The sequence below is a fragment of the Dama dama genome, chromosome 1, assembly GCF_033118175.1.
Source record: "Dama dama isolate Ldn47 chromosome 1, ASM3311817v1, whole genome shotgun sequence".
NCBI classification, from domain to species: domain Eukaryota; kingdom Metazoa; phylum Chordata; class Mammalia; order Artiodactyla; family Cervidae; genus Dama; species Dama dama.
In genome coordinates this window covers 41,628,126-41,653,802 of record NC_083681.1, presented here as the reverse complement: position 1 = coordinate 41,653,802, position 25,677 = coordinate 41,628,126, and the positions used below count along the sequence as shown (strand labels likewise).

The 25,677-nt window shown below is 41.3% G+C and overlaps 1 protein-coding gene across 1 annotated transcript in view; it reads right to left on the bottom strand.

Annotated features, from left to right (window-relative positions):
* The window catches only part of GALNT18 (polypeptide N-acetylgalactosaminyltransferase 18), a 341,618-nt gene that overhangs the window by 72,340 nt on the left and 243,601 nt on the right, over positions 1–25,677 (bottom strand). Inside the window, exon 6 of the mRNA XM_061132121.1 lies at positions 25,431–25,545. Within this exon, the coding sequence (XP_060988104.1) occupies positions 25,431–25,545 (115 nt within the window). The remainder of the gene's footprint in view (positions 1–25,430; positions 25,546–25,677) is intronic.

Here is a 25,677-nt window from a genome sequence, read left to right as displayed (position 1 = left end):
CTACTTATGGGCCTGAAGCCCCAGCCTGTGAGAAACGGCCCGTAGAGCCGAGACAGGGCCCGGCACGTGGCAGGTGCTTTGTAAACTGCACGGACCAAGGACTGAGACTTGGGCCTCAGCTCTGAGTCGTCCTCTGTGTGCTTTCCCTGGTGCCTTCCCAGGTGTCCAAGGGCAGATATTTCATTATTTTCAAGTGTAAGGAAACATTTTAAAAGTCCGGCGGTGCTTATTCTTCCATCAGAAAAACACTCCCTGGGGATCCAGTTTCCCAAGCCCTGTTTTTATAATAAAACACTGCCAAAGAGTCTTTTGGACAGAATTGCTACTCGGAATAAAAAAAAAAAAATGATGCTTTTTCTTGGAAGGTGTCCCTGAAGGGGTCTGATTTGGGGTCAGCCCTAAGAAGCACTTGAAGCCGTTCCCCTGTTCAAAAGGGATTTTTTCATAACTATCAGAAGGCAGCAGGAGGATTCATCTGGCAGGATTCCAGGAAGAGACCAGCTGGGCTGGAATGTCTGGAAGCTTTTTATGAAGAAAAAGTAAAAAGGCTGTTTGGCACGGTATTGAGGTTTGCTGAAATAGCTGTTTACCTATTGGAAACTCAAGGGCAGCCGTGGCACCAAGTTCAGAAAACCAGCCCATCAGAGACAGGGGGTCCAGGTTTTCCGTGGACCCTAGTGCTCTGACTATAAAGACTGGGACCATGAGAGTTCATTTTGTTATAGGAAATTCCAGGAGGATCACTTTATAAACATGTAGTCATTGAGATTAGAAGGTATCTTTCAATGGTTCTAACCAAGGAGAATTTATTTATGGTTACCTCAAATCTCTTATCAGCCAACAGTCCTGATTACTTATTGCCCAAACACAACTGATTTGATTGAACTCAAGACAAATGGAAGAAAAGAAAGAAGACAGGCCTGGTTCTATACGGGGTTGGGGAAGTGAAGCCAGGAGAAGGGGGTCTCCGTGGATGTGGTTGAATCCTGCTGCTCACGAAAACCTGTGTGCTCGTCTACATCTCCCAGCCTCCCCTGAGTCAGGAGGGATTGCGTGAGCAGCTCAGGCCAATGAAACAAGAGGAGATTATAGTTGTCACTTTCGGGCCCAGATATTTAAGTGTCCAGTGAGGGAACCCACGAACACTTCTACCTCTTTTCCCCCCAGTCCACTGGATGTTTTTGTCAAAATGACCTTGAAATTCAAAGATGGGGAAGCCCCAAAAAAGCACTCTTAGCCCTCAGTTGCCACTAGAAGAGGAGCTGCCCAGGAGTCCCTCACACCCTTTAGAGGGCTGTGAAGTGAGTGAGAAATAAACTTGTCCTGGGTTCAGCCTTTGGGGCCTGGGGGCTGCTGTTGCAGACTGTGATCATTTCCTTGGTTCATACAAGCTGCAAGCATGTGAGGGGCAAGGTGACCAGAGAGGCTTGGGCCCTGCAGCGCGGATAGCCAGGGTTCAATCTATCGAGTGAGACTTTGCCGCAGAAGGTCCAGGCATGGGGAGAGATTTCCAAGTCCAGATAATGAGTCCTTTCAGAGCAGGTCCCCACTAGGGACTGAAGATACAAACAGGGAATTTAGTTCTCAGTGGGGAGAAAGGCAACTGTTGGGGGGAAGGTAGGCATTAGGACTCCTACAAAACAGGCTATAGGGAGAGTCTGGTTCCAGTTCAGAACCAGAGAAGCTGCGAGAAAACCAAAGGAGAACCCAGCAGGCTGGAAAAGGGAAAGCCAGGGGCTTGGAGACCATGTGTGGCTCAGTGTCCCTCTGACAGCCACAGGCAGCAGCCCCATGACAGCTCCACAGATCCTAGCGTGAGCCAGAAGTGGGACTGCAGCCACACCTCTAGCCCTGGGCAGGTGACACAGTCTAGGCAGGGCTGACGTTCTGTGCAAAGCTGAGATGGCTGGGGAGGCTGGCTAGGTCTAGCCCAGGCGTTTCTATAGACCCAACACTACAGAAGCTTCCAGCTCTGAGACCGAAGTGTCGGCCACATTCCAAATCAGGGTCCCATCGACACGTGTGCTGTCTACTCTAATCGCGTCTTTTTGTTTTGAACGAAGATCTCTGGCCCCATTACCATCACCAATGCTGTCAGAGAATAATAATGAGCTTGACTGTCACAGAGACTCAGGGGATAATTTTCTGAAATCCAAATAAAACCCTTCCCGTCCCTAGTGTGAGAGTCATTTTTATCAGGTAACTAGCCCCTCCATTTACTCGGGAGTGCTCAGAGCCCTCTCTGGTGGGTTAAGCACCCCCTGAACGGCTGTGAGCATCTTCTCCTTGTGGATATATTCAGAAAAGCTCGCTCTATCCAGCTGCTATTCAAAGCTGAGCCCTGGACTATGTTTAATTTATACTTTGCTATATGAAGATGAGCCACTTACCCATTTAAAGTGTTTCCTTTTTTATGTCTTTAATCAGTGGCTCTTTCCTCTTTCAGAAGTTTAATCTAATCAGAAACAACCTCCCACCAACACATATGAATGGCTCTTTAGCATGTTCCAGCCAAATTCAAATTGAAAGTCCATACTAGATGAACCCCAAAACACTGGCCCAAAGAATTAGCCAGGAGGAGAAGTCAGGAGGTCCTTTCTGAAATGCAGGGCAATCAGAATCACTGGAGAAAGTATAATACACTCTGTCACCTCCCAGCACAGTGGGGCCAGGTGACAGGGGAACCCATGTGTCACTGGGACAGCATAGGTGGGGATGTTTGGCAGACCCTGGGTGCAGACATTAGAGGAAGCTGTGTGTCTGGCTCAAGCATCACACCCACATTTGGCTCAGAGGGATCCTTGAGGTTAACATTTAGATGATAAAAGTGAATATGAGATGCTGAACATTTTCTCACTCAGAAATATTTGTTCTAAAGAGTTTTACTCCACTGGAATTCAGATTAAGAAAGCAGTGTGCTGGGTCTTCACTTAAAGAGATTTGCCCTTCTCATACACGTCAAAATGAATTGTCAGCTTGAGTTTCATCTCTGATAGGTGCCTACAGCAAACTCACATTAAAAATGGGATTTGTGGGCTTCTCTGGTGGTCCACTGGTTGGACTCCACCTTGCAATGTGGGACCCCAGTTCGATCCCTGGTCTCACATGGCATGAAGCAGATCCCACATGTCTCAGAGCAACTAAGCTTCGTGTACCACAACTACTGAGCGCGTGTGCCTAGAGCCCATGCTCCACAAGAAGAGGAGCCATCGCAATGAGAGGCCCACACACCACACCTGGAGAGTAGCCTCTGCTCCCTTCAACTAGGGAACGCCTGCACAGCAATGAAGACCTAGCACAGACAATAAATAAATAAATTAAAACTTTTAAAAAAGGGATTTATGAAATAGATCAGCATTGCAGTTCAGCAGAGCTGCAGGGGACCTAACCAATTACCTTCCCTTTCCCATTTGAGGTTCAAGGTCACATGATACTTTAGAAGCCGAGTAGGAAATGTTTCCAAGACCTCTGCCTCTTGGGAGATAGGAGGTCACCGTGGTCAGAGCACAGGGGTTAAACAGTCTTGATGTCAAATCCTGGGCTTCTCAGGTGGGGCTAATGGCAAAGAACCTGCCTGCCAATGCAGGAGACATAAGAGATGCTGGTTCGATCCCTGGGTCAGGAAGATCTCTTGGAGAAGGAATTGACAACCCACTCCATGCATGCATGATGTCAAATCCTACATTTTCCATTTGCTGGATTGGTGACTTTAGAGAATTTATTTTACTTTTTAACATACAGTTTGCTTGTTTGTGAAATGGAGATAAAAATGACACCCTGCAAAAAGAGTTGTTGTGAGCGTCAGACAAGTGAACACACGTTATTTCAACACCTGACCCAAGTTCAGAGCCCGCTAAGTATGTGGTAAAACTATTGTCACTGCAAGATTTTGGTAATGATAAGATGCACCACCACTGTAATGAGAGCTTTCTAGGGCAAGAAGAAACACTGTATTCCATCGAGCTCGACATTTATATGTCCATCTGCCAACACATCACCTCCACTTGTGCAGCTCTCAGGCATTGCACGTTTACCTTGTCCAAAACCAAGTTCTTGATGTCCTTCCCTGCTTCCCCGGGTGTCCCTTCATTTTCCCCTCATCGACCTAATAGCCCATGCCTGAAACCTACATAAATAATTATGTAATTCACCTATAATTATGTCCTCTTCCTTTCCTTAACATCCAATAATACATCAGGAAATGCAGTCAGTTCTACCTCCTAAATATAGCTTAAATGTAATCACATCTCTCAGTCTGCACAGATAACATTCTGGTCCAAGCTGCCATTATCTTTGTGTGGACAACTCTATCAACAGCCTTCTAAAAAGTTTTTTTTTTTTTTTGGCTGCAACTCTTGGTGCCCTCCACTCCATTTTTCAAAATTATAAATCAATCATGTCCCTTCTACCCTTTAATTCAACTTAACCATTTCCTTTCTTTGTGCTGGGGGCTTTAGTGTGAGATGGGAATTTTGTCTGAAAAAAACATGCAAAGTCTGTGACTTATGGGAACTTATATTCTTACACTACATTTTTTGTTGCATCCCTCAGTTATGTTTAGTCACTCAGTAGTGTCCGACTCTTTGCAACTGCAGCTCGCTAGGTTCCCCTGTCCATCTCCAACTCCCAGAGCTTGCTCAAACTCATGTCCATCAAGTTGGTGAAGCGATCCAACCATCTCATCCTCTGTTGTCCCCTTCTCCTCTTGCCTTCAACCTTTCCCAGCATCAGGGTCTTTTCCAATGAGTCAGTTCTTCGCATCAGGTGACCAAAGTATTGGAGCTTCAGCATCAGCCCTTCTAATGAATATTCGGGACTGATTTTCTTTAGGATTGACTGGTTTGATCTCCTCGTAGTCCAAGGGACTCTCAAGAGTCTTCTCCAACACCACAGTTCAAAAGCATCAATTCTTTGGCACTCAGCTTTCTTTATAGTCCAACACTCACATCCATACATGACTACTGGAAAAATCATAACTTTGACTAGACAGACCTTTGTCAGCAAAGTAATGTCTCTTCTTTTTAATATGCTCTTTAGGTTGGTCATAGCTTTTCTTCCAAGGAACAAACGGCTTTTAATTTCAAGGCTGCAGTCACCATCTGCAGTGATTCTGGAGCCCAAGAAAATAAAGTCTGTCATTGTGTCCATTGTTTCCCCATCTATTTGCTATGAAGTGATGGGACCGGATGCCATGATCTTAGTGTTTTGAATGTTGAGTTTTAGCTTTTTCACTCTCCTCTTGCACTTTCATCAAGAGGCTCTTCAGTTCCTCTGCTTTCTGCCATAAGGGTGGTGTCATCTGCATATCTGAGGTTACTGATATTTCTCCCCACAATCTTGATTCCAGTTTGTGCTTCAATCAGCCCAGCATTTCACAAGATGTACTCTGCATATAAGTTAAATAAGCAGGGTGACAGTATACAGCCTTGATGTACTCCTTTCCCAATTTGGAGCCAGTCCATTGTTTCATGTCTGGTTCTGTTGCTTCTTGACCTGCATACAGATTTCTCAGAAGGCAAGTAAGGTGGTCTGGTATTCCCATCTTTTGAAGAATGTTCCACAGTTTGTTGTGATCCAGACAGTCAAAGGCTTTGGCATAGTCAATAAAGCAGAAATAGATGTTTTTCTGGAACTCTCTTGCTTTTTCGATGATCCAACAGATGTTGGCAATTTGATCTCTGGTTCCTCTCCCTTTTCTAAATCCAGCTTGAACATCTGGAAGTTCTCAGTTCACGTACTGTTGAAGCTTTGCTTGGAGAATTTTGAGCATTACTTTGCTCGGTGTGAGATGAGTGCAATTGTGTGGTAGTTTGAACATTCTTTGGCATTGCCTTTCTTTGGGATTGGAATGAAAACTGACATTTTCCAGTCCTGTTTCCACTGCTGAGTATTCGAAATTTGCTGGCATATTGAGTGCAGAATTTTCACAGCATCATCTTTTAGGATTTGAAAGAGCTCAACTGGAATTTCATCATCTCCACTAGCTTTGTTTGTAGTGATGTTTTCTAAGGTACACTTAACTTCACACTCCAGGATGTCTGACTCTAGGTGAGTGATCATACTATCCTGGTCATCTGGGTCATGAAGATCTTTTTTGTATAGTTCTTCTGTGTATTCTTGCTACCTCTTCTTAATATCTTCTGCTTCTGTTAGGTCCATACAAGTTTCTGTCCTTTATTTTGCCCATCTTTGCATGAAATGTTCCCTTGGTATCTCTAATTTTCTTGAAGAGATCGCTAGTCTTTCCCATTCTATTGTCTTCCTCTATTTCTTTGCATTGATCACTTGGGAAGGCTTTCTTATCTCTCCTTGGTAGTCTTTGGAACTCTGCACTCAGGTGGGTATATCTTTTCTTTTCTCCTTTGCTTTTCACTTCTCTTCTTTTCTCAGCTATTTGTAAGGCCCCCTCAGACAACCACTTTACCTTTTTGCATTTCTTTTTCTTGGGGATGGTATTGATTACCACCTACTGTACAATGTCACAAACCTCTCCACAGTTCTTCAGGCACTCTGTCTATCAGATCTAATCCCTTGAATCTATTTCTCACTTCCATTGTATAATTGTAAGTGATTTCATTTAGGTCATACCTGAATGGTCTAGTGGTTTTCCCTACTTTCTTCAATTTAAGCCTGAATTTGGCAATAAGGAGTTCATGGTCTGAGCCACAGTCAGCTCCCAGTCTTGTTTTTGCTGACTGTATAGAGCTTCTCCATCTTCAGCTGCAAAGAATGTAATCAATTTCAAACCCCTCAAATTCATATGTTGAAGCCCTAAGCCCCCGTGTGACCAGGTGTGAGGAAGGTAAAAGGACACTGTAAGGGTGGAATCCTGACCAGATGGAACTGGTGTCCTTATAAGAAGGGGAAGGGGCCCCAGAGCTCTCTCTCTACCATGGAGGGCATAGCACGAACGTGGTTGTTTGGAAGCCAGGAAGAGAGCTCTCACCAGGATCTGACCCTGCTGGTTCCCTGATCTCAGACATTGGCCTTCAGAACTGTGACAAATAAACTTCTGTTGTTTAAGTCATCTACTCTATGGTATTTTGTTAATGTAGCACTTACTATGATTTGTAAATATACATCTATTCTTTGTTCCCTTTTATCAACTATCTGTCCCTTAATGCCATCCACTCCAAGAGGGAAGGGTCTATACTTGTCTTTTAAACACTGTATACCGAATGGTAAGCACATAACTTTAAGCATTATATGCCCACTGTTAAACATTGTACACCCAGTGTGATGTGTGGCAGGTGCCTAACAAATAATGTCAAATGAATCAATTGCATTAAATGTACATATACAATTATAAGTTGAGTGACTGTATGTCCTGGTTTGCTCATGACAACACTGGTTCATACCTGCTGTTCCAGTGTAACAATTAGCAGTACCCTCTTTAAGTCTCAAAAGTGTTCTGGTACGGATAATAAATGTCGTTTCTGTATATATTTCTTATTTATCTGTATATGCCAAATTTATCAGGCACAATGTGATTTTAGAAATATTAAAATCCAAGATAAGCATCTGTCTTGAAATCATGGTATTACTAATATTTTCTCTTCGTTACTCTACGATTTCTTCATAGGACTAACAATTCTAAGACAGTGAAAACGACATAAGTCATCAAGACCCTCTGTCACTGATGAGCAGGCTTTGAAGCAGGCATAATGAGCAAATCCAGGCACACAGCGTTGAGTGTGGCCCACCCCAAGCAAGGAAAGAAGCTGCATTCATTAGACTTTCCAAACAGTCCAGACACAGAGAGAAACAGGGCTTCAGGGAGGAAATGTGCCCTGGGGGTATTACTAGGGTAATTCTATCTTCTGGACTGACTTCATGTGCAGGTAAGCCTGCTTGATGGAAAAACTTGTATGTGGGGATAATTTCCATAAACCATCACTGGTGAGCACTGGGAGGTTTTACTCACAGGGATCTTGCACCTTGCATTGCTTTACAAAGCGAAGAGCATTTGCAATGAGAGTAGATGTCTCTGAATTCCCCTTCTGTGATGTCAGATTTGTGAAAATGAGGATTTTTCAAAAGAAAACCACAAGAGTGTCTGGATGGTGATGATGCTGATACGGATGCTGGTGATGAAGAGGTAGAATGGGAGGAGAAGGAGGAGGTGAGGAGGGGACAAGGAGAGGACGCGAGGAGGAAGGGGAGGAAGATGGGGAACAGGCAGGCAGTCCCGGCTCAGTTCCTACCAGTCACTCTGAGGAACTGATTTTGGCCTTGCCTGCTGGTCCCTTCCTGGAAAACTGGAAACATGACCTATTGGTGGTAAAGAAGTTACCTTCCAACGGCACAATACAAAGCAGCAGGCAGACTCAATTAAAGAAAGACAAAATTTTTAAAAAAGAAAAGAAAAGGAGAAGCTGACTCTCTGGAGCTTTAAAACCTCATTGCTGGCTCCCAGGATTTTTTGGCCCCAAAATCAGGAAATTAAACACTGATAACATGACTATTGTCTAATCCACAGCCTATAATCAAATTTTGTTAATGATCACAATAATGGTCTTTATAGCTGTTTTCCCTTTTGGTCCCATCTTTTTAAGAAGGTAAAAAATTTTCTGCAGCTTGGCTCTCAAAATCTTTCACCAATTGTTACCTCTTCTGTGCATCTTATTAATCGTACTTCTCTAAGGCTCCCTCATTGAACACAACTAAAAAAACTTAAATGTGAAGACCCTTCCAGAGTAAAATTGTCCATGGGCGCTCTCCTCCTTCTGCTCCCCACCATTTCTAGCTAATTACTTCATTACGTACTTTTTTAATTACTTTGTTCTTTAGGGATTAATTTTGCACATATCTTTACTAATCGTAAACTTTTACAACGTACAGTTAGGCTGCGTCTGTTCAGCGGCTGGTTTGTAATTGCAGAGTCACTCTGTGGCTGGTGAGCTAAAGATAATGTGCTGAGGCAAAAAGCCTTCCTCTCAGTGTTTCCAGATGCCTTCTGGCCACCCAGCATGGCAGAATAATTGGCTCTGGGCTGCTTGGGAGCACCAAGCTCCCCTCCCATGTGGAGATCGCAATCAGAGAAGACCTCCGATTCTGGAGGTTTAGGGTTCATAGGCCCCAGGCTGCTCAGACTTCATGCACCCTGGGGATTTCAGGCCCCATGGTCCTAGAAGGCCAGGCCCAGCGGCCACATGCCAACAGAACAGGACTGGTTATGGCAGACCTCCTAGAAGGAAAATGCCAACTCCTCTCTCAAGGTCAAATCCATACTTTCCCAGGGCCCTTGTACATGGCCTGTCCCTGCAAGCAGTTTTCAAGGAATCCTTCTCCCTCCATTCATGGTCAAATAAATCTCTAAACTCCCTACCTCTTCAGTCTCTCCTCTGACATCTATATCCCATCATCACCTCCTGCCCACAAAACTCCCCTCAAAGCCTTCTTCCCCTCACATCTGATGCCCCTTTTCCACTCATATCCTCACAGTACCAGGTGGGGATTTAGAGGTTTTGGCACCATGCAGAACCATGTTCAAATCCCAGTTTCACCAAACTCTTTTGCTGTAGGACCTAGGCAAGTGACTCAACCTCTCTGAGCCTCAGTCTTCTCATCTGTAAAGCGAGGATAATAATTCTAGCCTCTCATGGTTCCCAGGAGGAGATGATGTACAGCATTAAACTCACCAGGATGTAATAAGCTCTATGAGGGCACAACCTAGATGATCCTGTTCATCACTGTACGCCCAGCACTTAGCACAGTGTCTAGTATTAAATAAATAAAAGCACAAAGTAAGCAATAAAGGGTGGCTTTATCATCAGTGGTCATTTGAGCGTGACTAGTGCACTCCTGAAACACTCCCCTCGACATCTGGGATTTTCCACCAACCCAGCTCTCTTTCTAGTTGATTCTTCTCTGTAACTATGGGCATCACCCTGCCACCCACCCTATTTCCTATGTCCATGCTCAACTCTAAAATCTCTTTTTAGTTCAGACTTTCATCCTCTCTGGGTTCCTTCACCCTCTATCCTTGACTGGGCACACAGAGGGTACCCAGCCCCTGTCTCACCTGCAAGTCTTCTCTTTTCCTTTAGTTAGATAGTTCTGGCTTCCTGCAGAAGTCAAGACCCAGGTCTTACATCTCTCCCCTAATGCCGAGGGCGTAACACAAGCAGCATGATAAACGTTTATTGTGTAAGTAAATAAATGGACAAATAATGCAAGCTTTCTGGTTATTTCCATTGTTATTTCTAATGTCAAACTTGAGCCATTTCCCCACCCCCAAACCAACTCTCTACACCAAACACCCCTTTGCTAGTCAATGGCACCCTCAAACCTCTCATCATCTGGGCTTGAAATCTCAGTGCAACCTGTGTCATACTATAATAACTCATTTATATAAGCATCAGGAAAGGTGACCTCTTGACCTCCAATGATTACTCAAACCACTATCAGCATCTAACACAATGCTAAGGGAACACGTGGACAATGCTTCAGCTAAAGCTTGGAGTCACTGGGCAAATTCCCTCAGGAAGAACAAAAGCCCACACACTTGAAACCTGTGTTTGATGTCTTGAAACTTTTGGCCTCAGAAGATGGCAGAAATGAATAGTTATTCCATTTTATGGCTGTGAGCTGTAGGTTTTATTTACCCCATGGCAGCCCTTCAACGACAATGCCACGGCAGATTTCAATTCATGACAAAATGGTATAAAACAGCGGCAGGGCTCATGGCCCCACCCACCCACAACACACACACACACACACACACACAGAAGGATGTGTTACTCTAAGCTCTCAGATGATTCTGAACTCCAGCTCCAGCTGGCCTGGCCCAACCATAACATTTAGAAGCAATCAGAGACTAAAATCCAATTTAAGGTGTTTAATTTTCTCTGTCTCTGGGGATTGGAGGTCAGAGAATCTGTTTGCAGCCTTTCTATGAGATGTTGCTTCTGGTGGTTTCCTGAGACCTCAGTTGAGCAAGAATGCTGGTGCCCACACCCCTTCTCTTCCTTTTCAAGTCTCTCTCTCACTGTACTGGCAGAGACTAGTTGATTTACCTAAAATTGTGGTGTCCAGTGGCATTGTCCTCATGGCTGGGTGAGATCAGTTATAGTGTTAGCCATGAGCTAACTCAGTCCACTAAACCCAAGGCCTCTGGAGAGAACCACGTGGTCCCTCAAGTGCTTCAATAGCCAGGAGGCTTGACAAGCAGACGTTCACTTGCCTGAGCCTTTTTCACCGGTAATTTTAGGAAAGTCTCCAGCCCTTTATCCCTAGACACAATTTGTAAAAGTCTCAAATAATGGCAATGCCTGTTCTGAGCAGTTGCTATACCCCCTACTTTGCTTTCTCTTCCTCCTCTGTCTCTGGCTCCCTGATCCCAGGTTTCTGACTTCCTGTCTGTTACGGTCATTTCTCCTTTGGCAGCTCCTCAATCTACCTCTTTTCTGAGGCTCTGGACTCTGGCTTTCAGCTCAGCTCTTGTCTCTGTCACCTCCTCTGGTTTTGAAGTCTCCTGCAACCTCAGGTGAAGACACTGTGTGATCCTGTCTGATCCAAGCCTATCTCTCATAAGGGATTTGAGCAGAAACCTCAAGCACTGAAATGGTGCTGTGGTCATTTTCCGAAGCAATGCTGGCCCAGGTTTAGCTTCTGAAATTCAACTTCATGCCATGGGTGATTTTATATCCTGAAGGCAGAGGTGGATGAGCACTGTGACACGGTGATAAGGCATGAACCCTGAACCACTCAGGCTAGTTCCGATATTGAGTGACTTGGGGAGGCATTTTATCCTGTTACTTCCAGCTTCCTAACTTACAATATGGGGATAACAACACGGACCTCATGGGACTCACATTAAAATTAACCAGATAATATATACAAAGTGATGGTATTCAATAATGGAAGCTACTCTCATTATTATTGTCTTCCAGACTTGTGGCCTGATACTTTATCAGCTGTGGAGCATGTATCTGCTTTATGAAATAATAATCTTCTTTTGTTGCCCAAGAGTCAATGTCACTTAGCCAAATCTTAGACATTCCAGACCTAGAAAGGCCAATGACGGTAACCAAGGAAATGTTTGCCTGGGCTCTCAGCAATAGGTCATCCATCATAAGTTTACCTTTTCCTTTTACTTAAGTCACTGGTGAAAATGTTGAACAAGCCAGGATGAGCAAAAAGCCCACCAAAGGCCACCTTCTGGATTGCCAATGACCACTCTTCTTCCCCATCTGATAACCTATCTTGCCTGTCACTCACCTTCTGTTTTAGCTCCAAGTTACAGATCCCTAGTTCTCAGCCTTAGAGTTCAGCCATAGTCATGTTCTTTCTCAGTTGTCACTCTACACCTGTTACCTCAACTCTCTGGAATACCTGTTCTCCTCTTCCCATCTGAACAAAACAATTTCATTCCTTAGGTCCAACCTAAATGCTGCCCTCTCTGTGAAGCCTCACCCAGCTCTGAAGGGTTGAGAGGTCACTCTCTCTGCTACTGCAATACACACAATATCATTCATCCTTGCTATTCTGATCCTGAGCACTGGGTTATGCCTTATTTAGTGCTTTAATCCTAATTATATTCACAATGATGAATTTTTATTCAGGAAATATTTCCTGGAATAAATGTCATTAAGGGACTTTAATTCTCTTGGTCAATTTTCTATATAAGGTTAATTAAAATATATTTCCTTTCATGCTAATTTTCTAATTTTATTTTACTAGACTTATTTTCATAGGGGTTAATACTTTTTTGCATTGATTTTACAACTGGGATATGATTTATCTATCAGCATTTTAAAAATTTACATCTATTTTACAATTATGGCCTCCTCCACAAAGTGGTCATGATCTCACCATGTTTAGTTTTTCTGAATCAAATTTTGCAGATATAAATTATATTACTATTTACTTCTTCAATCAGTCTTTTAACTTTACTGTGTTCATTTTTGTTTGTTGCTTCAGTTCATGTTAGTGATCTTTACTACTACTCACAATTTGGAAAAAGAATGATGGTTTGCATTTTTTGGTATTCAAAAACTTTTTAAGAATTATCACAAGAAATAGTGTCAGCAGGGAACTGTGGACTTACTATGGTTGCCAAAGAACAAAGAAGTCCTTAAAGTCACAATGGAGCTTCGGGTCACGACATCTTGTTTAGTCTCAAGATGTTTTCTATAACCTGTCAGATAGTGCTTAGAAGATGGCAAGGTGGTTGTCTCTCCAGCTAGTCTGGGAGCCACTCAAAGACAGAGTCTGTGTCATTCACCTCTAGTTTTCCAGCACCTGGCAAGAATGAATGAATGAATACATACATAAACGAAACCACCAGGGGAACATGAGAAATCTGATCTGATTTCTTACTGAAGGCCACTACACCATGCTTACCTATATAAGGCATAATGGTTTCTGAAGCCCCTTTCCCTGAGTTCAAATCATAGCTTTACCATTTTCCTGGAGCAAGTTATATCATTTCTCTGTGCTTCATAATATCCTCCTGGAAGCGGGGGTAATAAAAGATTTTGCATCACAAGGTGGCTGCAAGGATTAAGGGAGCTAATATATGTAAAGCACTGAGGACAGTAGCTCACATATAATTATTGCACACTTCTGTTAACTATTAGTAGTTCAGTCATAAGTCTCATCTATCTTTCTAATAAAACTGAGGGGTGTTTATGTTCCCTGTTATAGGGAGCTCATGATTCCATTTGGCATCCTTTCCTTTTTAATGATTCTAATATTTATTTCTTATATTGAATTGATAACTATATCCATTACAGCTTCCACCCCACTGTCCATGGCTCTAACTTTCTGAGATTATATAGAATAAATTCTCTTATATTTGACTAGCCTTCAAACTTGACACCTGTTCACTGAGCACATACCAAGCATCAGTATGAAAATTAACTAGCCATAAATCCTGACATTAAGTGTTTTAAAGTATAGACAGAAAAGAAGTGGGAAAGATGCTATTTGTGTCTTTCATAGATCTTTTCTTCCTTTGAATCCAAGGTTTTCTTGATACACTGTTGGCAAGCCAAAATCCAACTTACAAGCTTAATTCACAAACATTTGTGAGTTTGAACATACAACCATAATATAATGGCTACATTTCTTCATAATATAATGGCTACAATTTCTTATAGAAATTGTGTGATATTAGTACATGAATACACAAATAGATTAATAGAACTGAAATAAAAAATCCACAGAAGCAAACCCTAAGTATGACAATTTAGCCTATGATGATGGTAGCATTGTAAACCAGTGAGGAAAAGATGCAATTTTAAAAAGAAGGTGTTAGGATAACTGGAGGACCATACAGAAAAATAAGACATTGGGTCCATTCCTCACACCAGACATCAAGATCAATTCTGATGAACTGGAGATTAAAATGCAAAAAAAAAAAAAAAAATATTGCAATCCTACAACTATTAGAAGAAAACATAGGTGATCTTTCTCTTTAACCTTAAAGTGGGTAAATTTTATTCTGACTAAACTCTGGAAGCAAGAAGAAAAGATAATGCATTTGCTTATGTTTAAGAAAAAAGGCACATTTTGCATGACAAAAAAAAAAAAACAAAACCCAGCAAAACACCAAAAGCAAAATCAAAAGACAAGTAACACACTGGGAGAAAATATTTGCAATGTATACGATGGGAAAAGTATTACCATCCCTACTGTGTAAAGAGTTTCTAAAAATAAAGATTAACAATGCTACAGGAAAATGGGCCAAAGATAAGAAAAGCTCATGGAAAAGAGAAATGCTAATGGCCTTAATCATGTGAAAAGCTTCTCAACCTACTTCTTAATAAGAGAAATGCAAATTAAAACTACTCTGAAAGTCATTTCTCATCTGTCAGATTGGCAAAACTCCAAATATTTCACAACATACTTTGTTGATTGATGGTGAGGAAACAGGCAGCTTCACCATTCCTGGTGGGAAAAATACTACTCTAGAAGGATATTTGATGTCTAGCTAGCAAAATTACACATGTATTTGCCTTTTTATCTCACAATTTCCCCTTTAGGAACCTATTCAAACAATAATCCAGAAAAATTTGAAAAATTTTATGCATGAGATGATTCATTATAGCACCAAGTATCAGAATAAACTATGAAATGTGCATGCATGCATTGGAGCACCATGCAGCTATGAAAAAGCAATGAGGAATACCTCTATACACTATTGTAATCTTCAGAAAAAAATTTATATAGTGAAAAAAATCACAGCAGTGAAAAGTATACTAGCATACTTCTATTTATCTAAGAAAAAGAGATGTGAATATATGCATATTTCCATTTTTTAAAAGGGTAAAATTAAACAAACAAGGTGTTTATATTAGAGGTACTAAAGAAACAGGATGAAGAGGATAGTAACAGCAAATAGATTTTTCTGAATACACTTTCTTTTCTATATTTGATCTTGGAATTATGCAAATATTTACATAGCTGTAAGAATTAAATATGAAAAAGCAATTCCTAAAAATCAAAAGCAAAATAAAAGAAATGAACCTGTTTATTTGGTTGGTAGAATAATGCACAGAGAAGAACTATTCTAGGTGACTTTAAATCACAGGGTTTGACTATACATCTCCAGCGGAATATAAACGAAAAGCAGAAAGAATTGCAAAAAAGAAAATTTAAACTGTTTCTAGTGATCATATCATTGGTAATAGTGTTCGGAGACAGTTGTATGCATGCTGAGGAATAAAACAAATAAGTAATTATGTTGATGTCATTAAGAACCAGAATTTTTGGCATGGGAGAAAGGGAATAGAGATGTAAGATTGATGAAATTGAAATTAAGTAAAAATCCTGTAGTGGGTTTTCCTGGTGGTCCAGTGGTTAAGAATCTGCCTGCCAGTACAGGGGACACAGGTTCAATCCCAGGTCCGGGAAGATCCCACATGCCGTGAGGCAACTAAGTCTGTGTGCCAGACCTACTGAGGCCGGCACCCTAGAGCCTGTGTTCTGTGACAAAAGAAGCCACAACGAGAAGCCCGCTTACCGCAACTAGAGAGCAGGCCCCAGTGCAGCCACACACACACACACACACACACACACACACAAACTAGAGAGCAGGCCCCTGTGCAGCCACACACACACACACACACACACATACACACACACACACACAAACTAGAGAGCAGGCCCCTGTGCAGCCGCACACACACACACACACACATACACACACAAACTAGAGAGCAGGCCCCTGTGCAGCCACACACACACACACACACACACATACACACACACACACAAACTAGAGAGCAGGCCCCAGTGCAGACACACACACACACACACACACATACACACACAAACTAGAGAGCAGGCCCCAGTGCAGACACACACACACACACACACACACACAAACCTAGAGAGCAGGTCCCAGTGCAGACACACACACACACACACACACACACACACACATACACACAAACTAGAGAGCAGGCCCCAGTGCAGACACACACACACACACACACACACACACACACACACACACACATACACACAAACTAGAGAGCAGGCCCCAGTGCAGACACACACACACAGACACACACACACACACACACACAAACTAGAGAGCAGGCCCCAGTGCAGACACACACACACACACACACACACGCACACAAACTAGAGAGCAGGCCCCAGTGCAGACACACACACACACACACACACACACACACACACACACAGCCTGTAGTACTAAATTTGATTCAGAGAGATCATCATGAACATTGAAAGTGTCTTCTTTAAGCAAAAAGAATATATCTAGCTCTAACCACTGAAAAGACCCAGAAACATGGGCCAACTCAGTATCAGTGAATGCCTGTAGTGCCCAGACCCAGACTGTGATTTTCAAATACCACATCTCACTACAAGAAAGCTGAGCTCCTTAGAAAAAATGGCTGATGACAGGTCTGGAGCAAGAAATGTATAGATGGAACATTTCTGATGCCAGAGAAGTCATTAAAGAGGCAAAAGGACTCTTTCCTGAGGAAGGAATGTCAATAGGCTCCCAATGGCCAAAGGTGAAAAAACTGCAAATCAATTACGGTATTATATAAAATGAACTGAAACACATCAAATATATTTAAAACTGTAAGTTCATAACAGTACTCGAAAACCTAATTGGCTCCCTCTAAAAGATGGTAGAGAATCAACTCATTATTTTGCAAACTGCAATAGAATTATTTATTCTGACTCTTCCTAATGAACTGTGTTGTATTTCCAGGCAACCAAAGAATGGATGACTATAAATGTCTCTCATGAAAGTTATTCCAGCTAATAAACAAAGAAGGAAAAATAAAATTAAAATATCACCATTTTCCAACTCTTAATGAATTACTTGATCTAGGCACTAATCAGCAGTAACTGCTAGCATCACAAACAGGGAGACAGCAAGACATTAGGTACCGGTGATGAAAGCACGCACATATTGCCTTTGAAATATTCTTGCTACAAAACTGAACCTACACCTCCAGGTCTAACTAGCAATTTGGAAGAAATATACAGAACAGGAGTGTTAGATGACATCAGGGAAATGCAATCAGAAAAACCTAGGCTGTGGGAGTCTCCACAGGACAAATAACCTGATCTTTTTAAAAATAAATTACAGAGAGAAAAAAAGAAATGGAGAAAGAAATCCAGTGGATTAATAGAGACTCATAAGACATTAATCAACTAGATCTTGATTCAAGCAAATTGTAAAACAAAGTAAAAATTGCTGAGCGAATTGGAGGAAATGCGAACACTGACTGGATAATTGATGGTATTAGGGAATTCTTTTCAACACTTTTAGGACTGAAATAGTATTGTGATCATGTTTCTCTCAAAAAGTTCTTATCTATTTCAGATGCATATTGAAATATTTTTTGATGATATAATACCTGGGATTTGCTTCAAAAAGCCAGAGTTAGGGAGGATTGGGTATGAATAGAGATTAAAACCAAATTGTCCATGAGTTGACAATGTTGATATTGGGTGATGGATGGAAGGGGATTTATCATACCATTCTCTCTATTTGGGGATATGTTTGAAATTGCCCATAATAAAGAAGCTTTTTTTAAAAAAAAAATTTCATTTATGATAAGGTATTTGGAATATAGAGTACAGTATCCTAGACACTATATTACATGTTTTAGAGGACATTTGGACCTAGGTTCCAAATTCCCTTTCTATGTGAGAAACAATATCATGTGTAATACTTGGACCCATGGATCCTGAAAGCAGGCATATGTGACCTGTCCCTGACCCCTGGAAGCATGTGCCTATAACCTAGGCTTAGCCAACTGTGTGAGCTCATGCGGTACTTTGAATTTTGGTGACCGTCACCAAGACCCAAGCAATGGGACTGGCTTATAGCAGGACTATAGTACTCCTTACAAATTAAAGTGAGCTTAAAAAAATAAAGCCCTATATGAAATGTATGGTTGTATATTTATGGAACATATATATATCTGCATGTATAATAATAATAGATATGATCATGTTTTGTATAGAGCACTTTATAGTTTACAAAATACTTATATTGATTTCTTGTTATCTTTATTGTTAAAATAAATGATTATAATAATGAGACAATAAACCATAAGAATGAATTAACATTTTTTTGCCAATATAAACATTTTAAATTATATAACACTATTAGGATAGTAATATTTGGCTTGCCTATAGCACTTGATTGCTAGGTACATTAAATAGGATAATTGTAGGGAAACAGCTTTGAAAATACAGATGTCAAGGAATTTACTGCCTATATTTTCTAGGAGTTTTATGGCTTCAGGTCTTATGTTCAGGTCTTTAATTAAGTTTGAGTTAGTTTTTGTGTATGGTTACATTTTTGTATTACGTTACATAATGGTCCAGTTTCGTGATTTTGCATGTGGCTGTCCAGTTTTCCCGATACCATTTATTGGAGACACCACCTTTTGTCTGTTGCATATCCTTGGCTCATTTGTTGTAAATTATTTGAGCATATATGAATGGGCTTATTTCTGGATCTCTAGTCTTTTCCTTTGATCTATGTGTCTGATTTTATGCCAATACTATACTGTTCCGATTTACAGTTTTTTAAAGTGCTATTTTGGTTGCATTTCACATAATGTAATATGCAGTATTCAATATATTTGTTATATTGCTATATTCAGTTCAAAATAGGAGAAGGAAATGGCAGCCCACTCCAGTATTCTTGCCTAGAGAATCCCATGGACAGAGGAGCCTGTGGGCTGCTGCTCATAGGGTCATACAGAGCCAGACATGACTGAAGCAACTTAGCAGCAGCAGCAGAAGCAGCAGCAGTTCAAAATATTTTAAAATTACTAGTATATTTCTCCTTTGACCTATGCTATTCAGAAACGTTTCACAATTTCCAAAAATATGGCTTCTTCCTATACTTCTTAGGTATAGATTTTTAATTTAATTCCACTGAGATCAGAGAATGTGTTTATATGATGTTACTCCCTTGAAATTGTTGAATTTTGTGGTTGTTAGATGCAGTGTTGCACATATGCCCATTTGATTTAAACTATCAATTATGTTGGTCTATCAATTACTGGGAAAATTTATTAAAATCCTCAACTACATTAGTGGTGCTGTTGATGTCTCCTTTAAATTCTATTCATTTTACATTACATAAATTAAAGCTGTGCCATTAAGGTACATAGAAACATAATTTTCATATATTCCTGATAAACTTAACATAGTTTCATCTTGTAGAAATCTACCTTATTTATCCTAAAGCATGGTGTAATAGTATTTTTTAAACATTAATTTAACTATAACAACTTTCTTTTTTTGTGAGATTTATTCCTGTTTATTTTTATTTATTTTTTTTTCATTTATTTTTATTAGTTGGAGGCTAATTACTTTACAATATTGTAGTGGTTTATGTCACACAAACAACCTTCTTTTGATTGATTAGTATTTACCTGCCATGACATTCTCCATCTGTTTATATTTTAAGTTAACTGTATTATCATATTTCAGGCTTATAAATAGATTACAGATAATTTCTAAAATCCAGTCTACAAATGTTAGTCTTAATTTGGCCCATGTACATTTACTACATTTACTGATACATTTGGATTATTTCTACCATTTCATATATTTTCTTCTTGAATTACCTGTCTTGTTTCTCTTTCTTACCATTTTCATATCTTGTTTTTTCCCTCTACTTCTTTAGAAGTTAGACTTTCTATATCTATGATTTTCATGGCTTCTCTAGGAATTTTAACATGATTACTTTATCAGAATTTAAAGTCAACTAGACTGAGCAACTTCACTTTCACTTTTCACTTTCATGCATTGGAGAAGGACGTGGCAACCCACTCCAGTGTTCCTGCCTGGAGAATCCTAGGGACGGCGGAGCCTGGTGGGCCGCCGTCTACGGGGTCACACAGAGTTGGACACGACTGAAGCGACTTAGCAGCAGCAGCAGGATCTTCTCCATTTTCACAAACAATATAGACATTTTAAGCACTTTATTTACAATCACCCCTCCCAACTTATTTTCAATTTTCATCATGCACTGTAATTTTGTTTTAATAACCCCACAATACATTACTAAAGTGTTATTTACCATGGATATTTCTTTACATTTACTCATATATTTATACTTACTCATATATGAGCTAATTATTATTCTTTTATTTCAGAATTCCTTCTGAGTTCATTTTCCTTGTATCTGAAGTATATCCCTTAAAAACTTTTCACTTAGGATCTGTCAGCAGCAAACTCAGTTTTATGTCAGGAAATAGCTTCGTTTTACCCTAGTGTTTGAAGGAATTTTTTTAATTGAACGTACATGTAAAAGTTGTTTTTTCTCTCAGCAATATAGAAGATGTTATTTCATGGTCTTCTGGAATCCACTATCACCACTGGAAAGTCTGTGTTGTTATTCTAATTATCATAAAATTTTAGGTAGTCTATATTTTCTGACTGCCATAAAGTCTTCTCATTGTCTTTGCTTTTCTATGGTTCCATGATATGTCTAAATGTGAATATTTTTGTATTTATTTTACTTTGGACAGGTTGACTTCCTGAATCTGAGAACTGGTGTCTTTCAGCAGTATGGGAACATTTTCAGTCATTTCTACTCAAATATTGCTTCTGCTTAATCCTCCTTCTATCATCACCATTTGGAATTCTAAGATATTAGAACCTCCTTCTCATTTCTACATGTCTCTCAACCTCTTTCTTTCATATTTTTTTTGTCTTCCCAGGTGATTTTGAATAATTTCTTCAGCACTATTTTCCAGTTTACTTAGTTTATCCTTTAATATCCATCTAGCTGTTTAATCCCTCCACTAAGCTTTTAATTTCCATTTTTATGTTAGTCATGTTTGAAATTCTGTTTTTATCCTAATATGACTGGTCTTTTTATAGTCTCCTGCTTCTTACTCATATTTCAATCTCTTTTAAAAGTTATTAAATATACAACTTATATCCTATATCTGATAGATTTAATGCCTGAAGACTTTGTAGATCAAATTTGGCTGTCCAATGCTTTTGCTGGTGTTTGCCTTTGGTTCTTTTTCCGTTGTCTGCTTTATGATTTAAAAAAAAAAAAAGAAAAAAGAAAACACCTTGAAATCACATTCCTTGGAACTCTAGCTAGGAGAAATTTTGTGGCCTGGGTCTTTCTCAGAAAGGATTTGTATACACTTTTGTAGATGCCTAAAAACTTTCAACAACTTTAAGCTAAATTTTCCTCTTGAGATTCTCTGGACCTGAAGTATTTTGATTTTAGATGATAGGCGCAAGGGAGGGGCTCACAGAGGAGAAATTTTCTTTTCTTCCTGGCCCAAGACTGAGACAGGCAATCTTCACTCTAATGATGAAAATGTGGGTGGGAGTAGTTCTAGCCCATCTTTATGTTGAGATAATTGGCCTTTGCAGTCCCTGCTTTATGGGAGATAAGGGGTAGGGGTTGTTTTATTAGTCTCTCAATGTTGGTTAAGCCTTGTGCTTTGTCGTTGAGTCGTGTCTGACTCTTTGCGACCCCATGGACTGTCGCCTGCCAGGTACCTCTGTCCATGGGGATTTTCCAGGAAAGAATACTGGAGTGGGCTGCCATGCCCTCCTCCAGCTTAAGCCTTAGTCTTTGTGTCCTGTCCTCTGTATACTCCATGAACCTGGGATATCATAAGCTTCAAGTTACCAGGTTCTTCTGATATAATGGACTCAAGCTTTCTCTGGTTCCTACTTTCACTTAGGTTTTGGTGTCTGTATTGATTTCCTTGGGTTGTTATAAGAAAGCATGGCCAACTGAATTATCTAAAACTACTGAAATGTACTCTCTTACGGTTCTGAAGGCTAGAAGTCTGAAATCGAGTATTGGTAGGCAATGCTCTCCCTAAAGCTCTAGGGGAGGATCCTTCCTTTCCTTGCCTAGCTTCTGGTAGCCGCAGCATTCAGTGGCTTGTGGCATCATAACTCCAATCTCTGTCTCCATCTTCACATGGTCATCTTTCCTCTGTGTCTGGGTCCAAAGTCTCCTTCTTTTATAAGGACACCAGTCATATTGGAGTAAGGCCCACCCTGACCCAGTATGACCTCATTTTAACCTGATTACATCTGTGAAGGTCCTATTTCCAAATATGATCATATTCACAGGTACAGAGGGTTAGAATTTCAACATGTTCTAAAGGAGATTCAATTCAACCCATAACAGTTCCTAGCTACTTCTTAATTCCTTGCCAGCTCCTGAATTCTTTCATATATATTCTAGTATTTTATAGCCATCATCAGCACAATCTTTCTGTCTTCTATTCAATGTCAGCTCTTATTTCTCACTCTTTTCCTTCTGCTTGCCCATAGCAGTTCTTCTTTTTTTCCACTGAGTTGTGGACTTGGAAATCAGGGAAAACATGGCTTATTGGAATTGAGTGCAAAATAAGAATAAGGTTGTAAATGAGGACTCTGTAGACACAACTGTGTAAAGTAGAAGAAAATTACTGCATGGACACTGTAATACTCTTTGGGGAATGCACAAAGAACATTTATTCTAGATCACTGTGGTATATCTAGCTAGGCTTTTGAATCATAAAGACCTGAGGGTGAATCTTTTCTCTACCTCTTATAAGTCATATGACTTTGAGAACATATTATGTAAGCTCTTCATTTCACAACTTCCCCATCTGAAAAAGGGGGATAACAGCTACTTTTTAGGGTGCTTTGTAGATGGATGATATAAGTAGAGTGCCAGAGCAAGTATTGAATAATTGTGCAAACGACTGTTTCTGTGTGCCAGGTGGGTAAGGACTCTGAATAAGTTGCCTCTGAATAAGTGAGGGGAGAAAAGCAATGTCTCCAACTTTTTTTTTTTTTTTTTAACCACACGGCATGTGAAATCCTAGTTCTATGACCAAGGATTGAACCCAAGTTAATTCAAATTAACTAGCTTCTGTCCTCAGCTCTGCCAGCCAACAAGTTGCTTGGTACCTGCTTTAAAAAACCACCTTTCCTTCAACTCCATGACACTTCACCTCCGTCAAACAGGAGGGAACAGACAGGAAAAAAAAAAAAAAAAAGCCAGGCAAAATTTTGTATTGTATTTTACACCCCCAGCACAAAACCCCCAAATTTTAGGCAAGTATTTGAAAGTGTCACCCAGGCCCACACTCCAAAACAGCTTTATATTAATAATCTAGGTAGGGAAAAGCCAGAAATCTCCCACCACTCTGTGATTGACTCACATATATGTTGGAGGCAGAGTTCACAAATCTAATTCCTTTCTCCATTCCCGGACATTTTTACCCAGAAAGCCTAAGTGACTAGAGGCGGTTCTGCCTGCTCAGCCAATTCCCGGCAGCAGCTTCTAGTGAAAAAAATATTATGTTTGGGGGCGAGCATTTATCCAGGAGTGTGCGGAAATGAGATGGTGAGGACACAAATGGTGAATAAATGACCAGTGTAGGGACAGCAGAGGAATGAGGGCGATTATGCAGGCTCCGTCCTCTATGAATACATTAGCTCCCCAACGAACCCATGTATCTTGACTGCTTCCAAAGCAATTTCTTTGGGTTTCAGTGAATACAGGTGTCTGCAAGTGTTCTCTAAGCTTGGCTTCAGACAAGCCGCTCCAACCTCCAGAACTTAAAGCCCTAGCATTAAGTCTGGGTGACAAGTCAGACCGATGCAGCCTGCCAGGCCGTTGTAGCTGCTGTGAGATGCTCATTGGAGATGCCCAGCCTCCTGTCATGAAAGGGTGAGGGCTGTCCAGTGCCAGCTGACTGCCCAGTGGGTAGTGGGGATGGCTGAGGAGGGTTATCCAGGCTGGAGTCCTTGAGTGGAAACTGGGGATCAGGAACAGGAGATGGCCAGATACAGACACCGAGGTCAAAGGGGCAAGAGTGGGGTTGCTGGTGGGAACCAGGAAGATGCCAGGTGGCCTGCATGGAGGGTTGGCAGTGAGGGGGAACAGCTTGGACGACGGCCATGAACACAGCAGGTGTGAGGGCTGGCCAGGGACTGGCAAGCCTGTAATGCGTGTGTGCCACCTGCTTAAAGATCCCCAAGGAGAGGACAGTGGCACCACAGTGGGGACAAGTCCAGCTTACATGCTGCTCTTTGCAGGAGGAGAGAACCACAACCTGGACAGAGTGGTGGTCTTCCCTTTCTAGGGCGAGGTCCTTCCTTGTATCCCTGATCACATTGCTGTCATCTGACAAGGGATCGAATGTGTCTCTCAGCCATGGGGAAGGGTTCCTTTTAGAGTTACCTTTTCATAGTTACCTTTTCAGAGAAAAGGGGTGAGTGCCTTGGAAACGTTCCAATATGATGAGAAAATAAATGGTGCCGAGTGTGGATTCACACCACACATTGACAGCTGCAAAGGGCCCTGTACTTTGGGGCGGGATGGTGGATATCTCTGGAGAGTGATGTGAGGCATGTACCTGCCTGAGGGTCTGACCACAACGTGGTGGGTCGGGAACCTGCATGCAGTGAGCCTGGCTGTGCTTTGCTATTTATACTCCATGAGTTTATTTCTCTGTGGCACTCTCTTGGCAAAGTCTTTAGGAAGGTTCTGTGGGCCACCGTGGAGGAGATGGAGAATGACAGAGAAACCCCGAGGGGACGTGACAGTGAAGAGAGGAGACTCTGAGGGTCCCTCCTGTTTACCCCTCTATTCCTGGTGCTCCCTTTTGCTCACTCCCTGAGAAACCTGCATTTGGTTTCAACACAGAGGTTTATTTCCTTGATTTAGGAGCTCAACCCACTCATGTCCCCATCCCAGCCAAAACAGTTTCTGATGTTCTTTTCTTCCTGAAAATTCTATAGATCCCAACCTGTGTCTATACTCCATCCCCAGGAGCCCTGATCACATAGGCATGGGCCAAGGTTAGGGACTGGATGTTCAGTATCAGTCCCCCACCGTCAACCCTGAGCCAAATTTCTGCACCCCCTGGACTCATTCACGCATTGGGGAGCTGAGCCAAGCCTTCCTGGTGAGAAACCCTGCTCACCCTGATCCCGAGCTCGACATTTTCCCCTCCGTAGACCTCCATGCCTTCGTCCAGCAAGCCGATCTCCTGGAAGTACTGCCGGTCCACAATGAAGCAGCCAATGAGGGCAGGGCTCCTGCAGGGCATGGAGAGATGGTGGGCAGTTAACAGAGGGGCCGTCTTTTGGGGGTCAACAGAGCAGGAAGAGCAATGCTGACTTCCTGCCAGAAGGGCTTCCTTTGCTGCCAAAACTAGTGTGAGCCTCGTT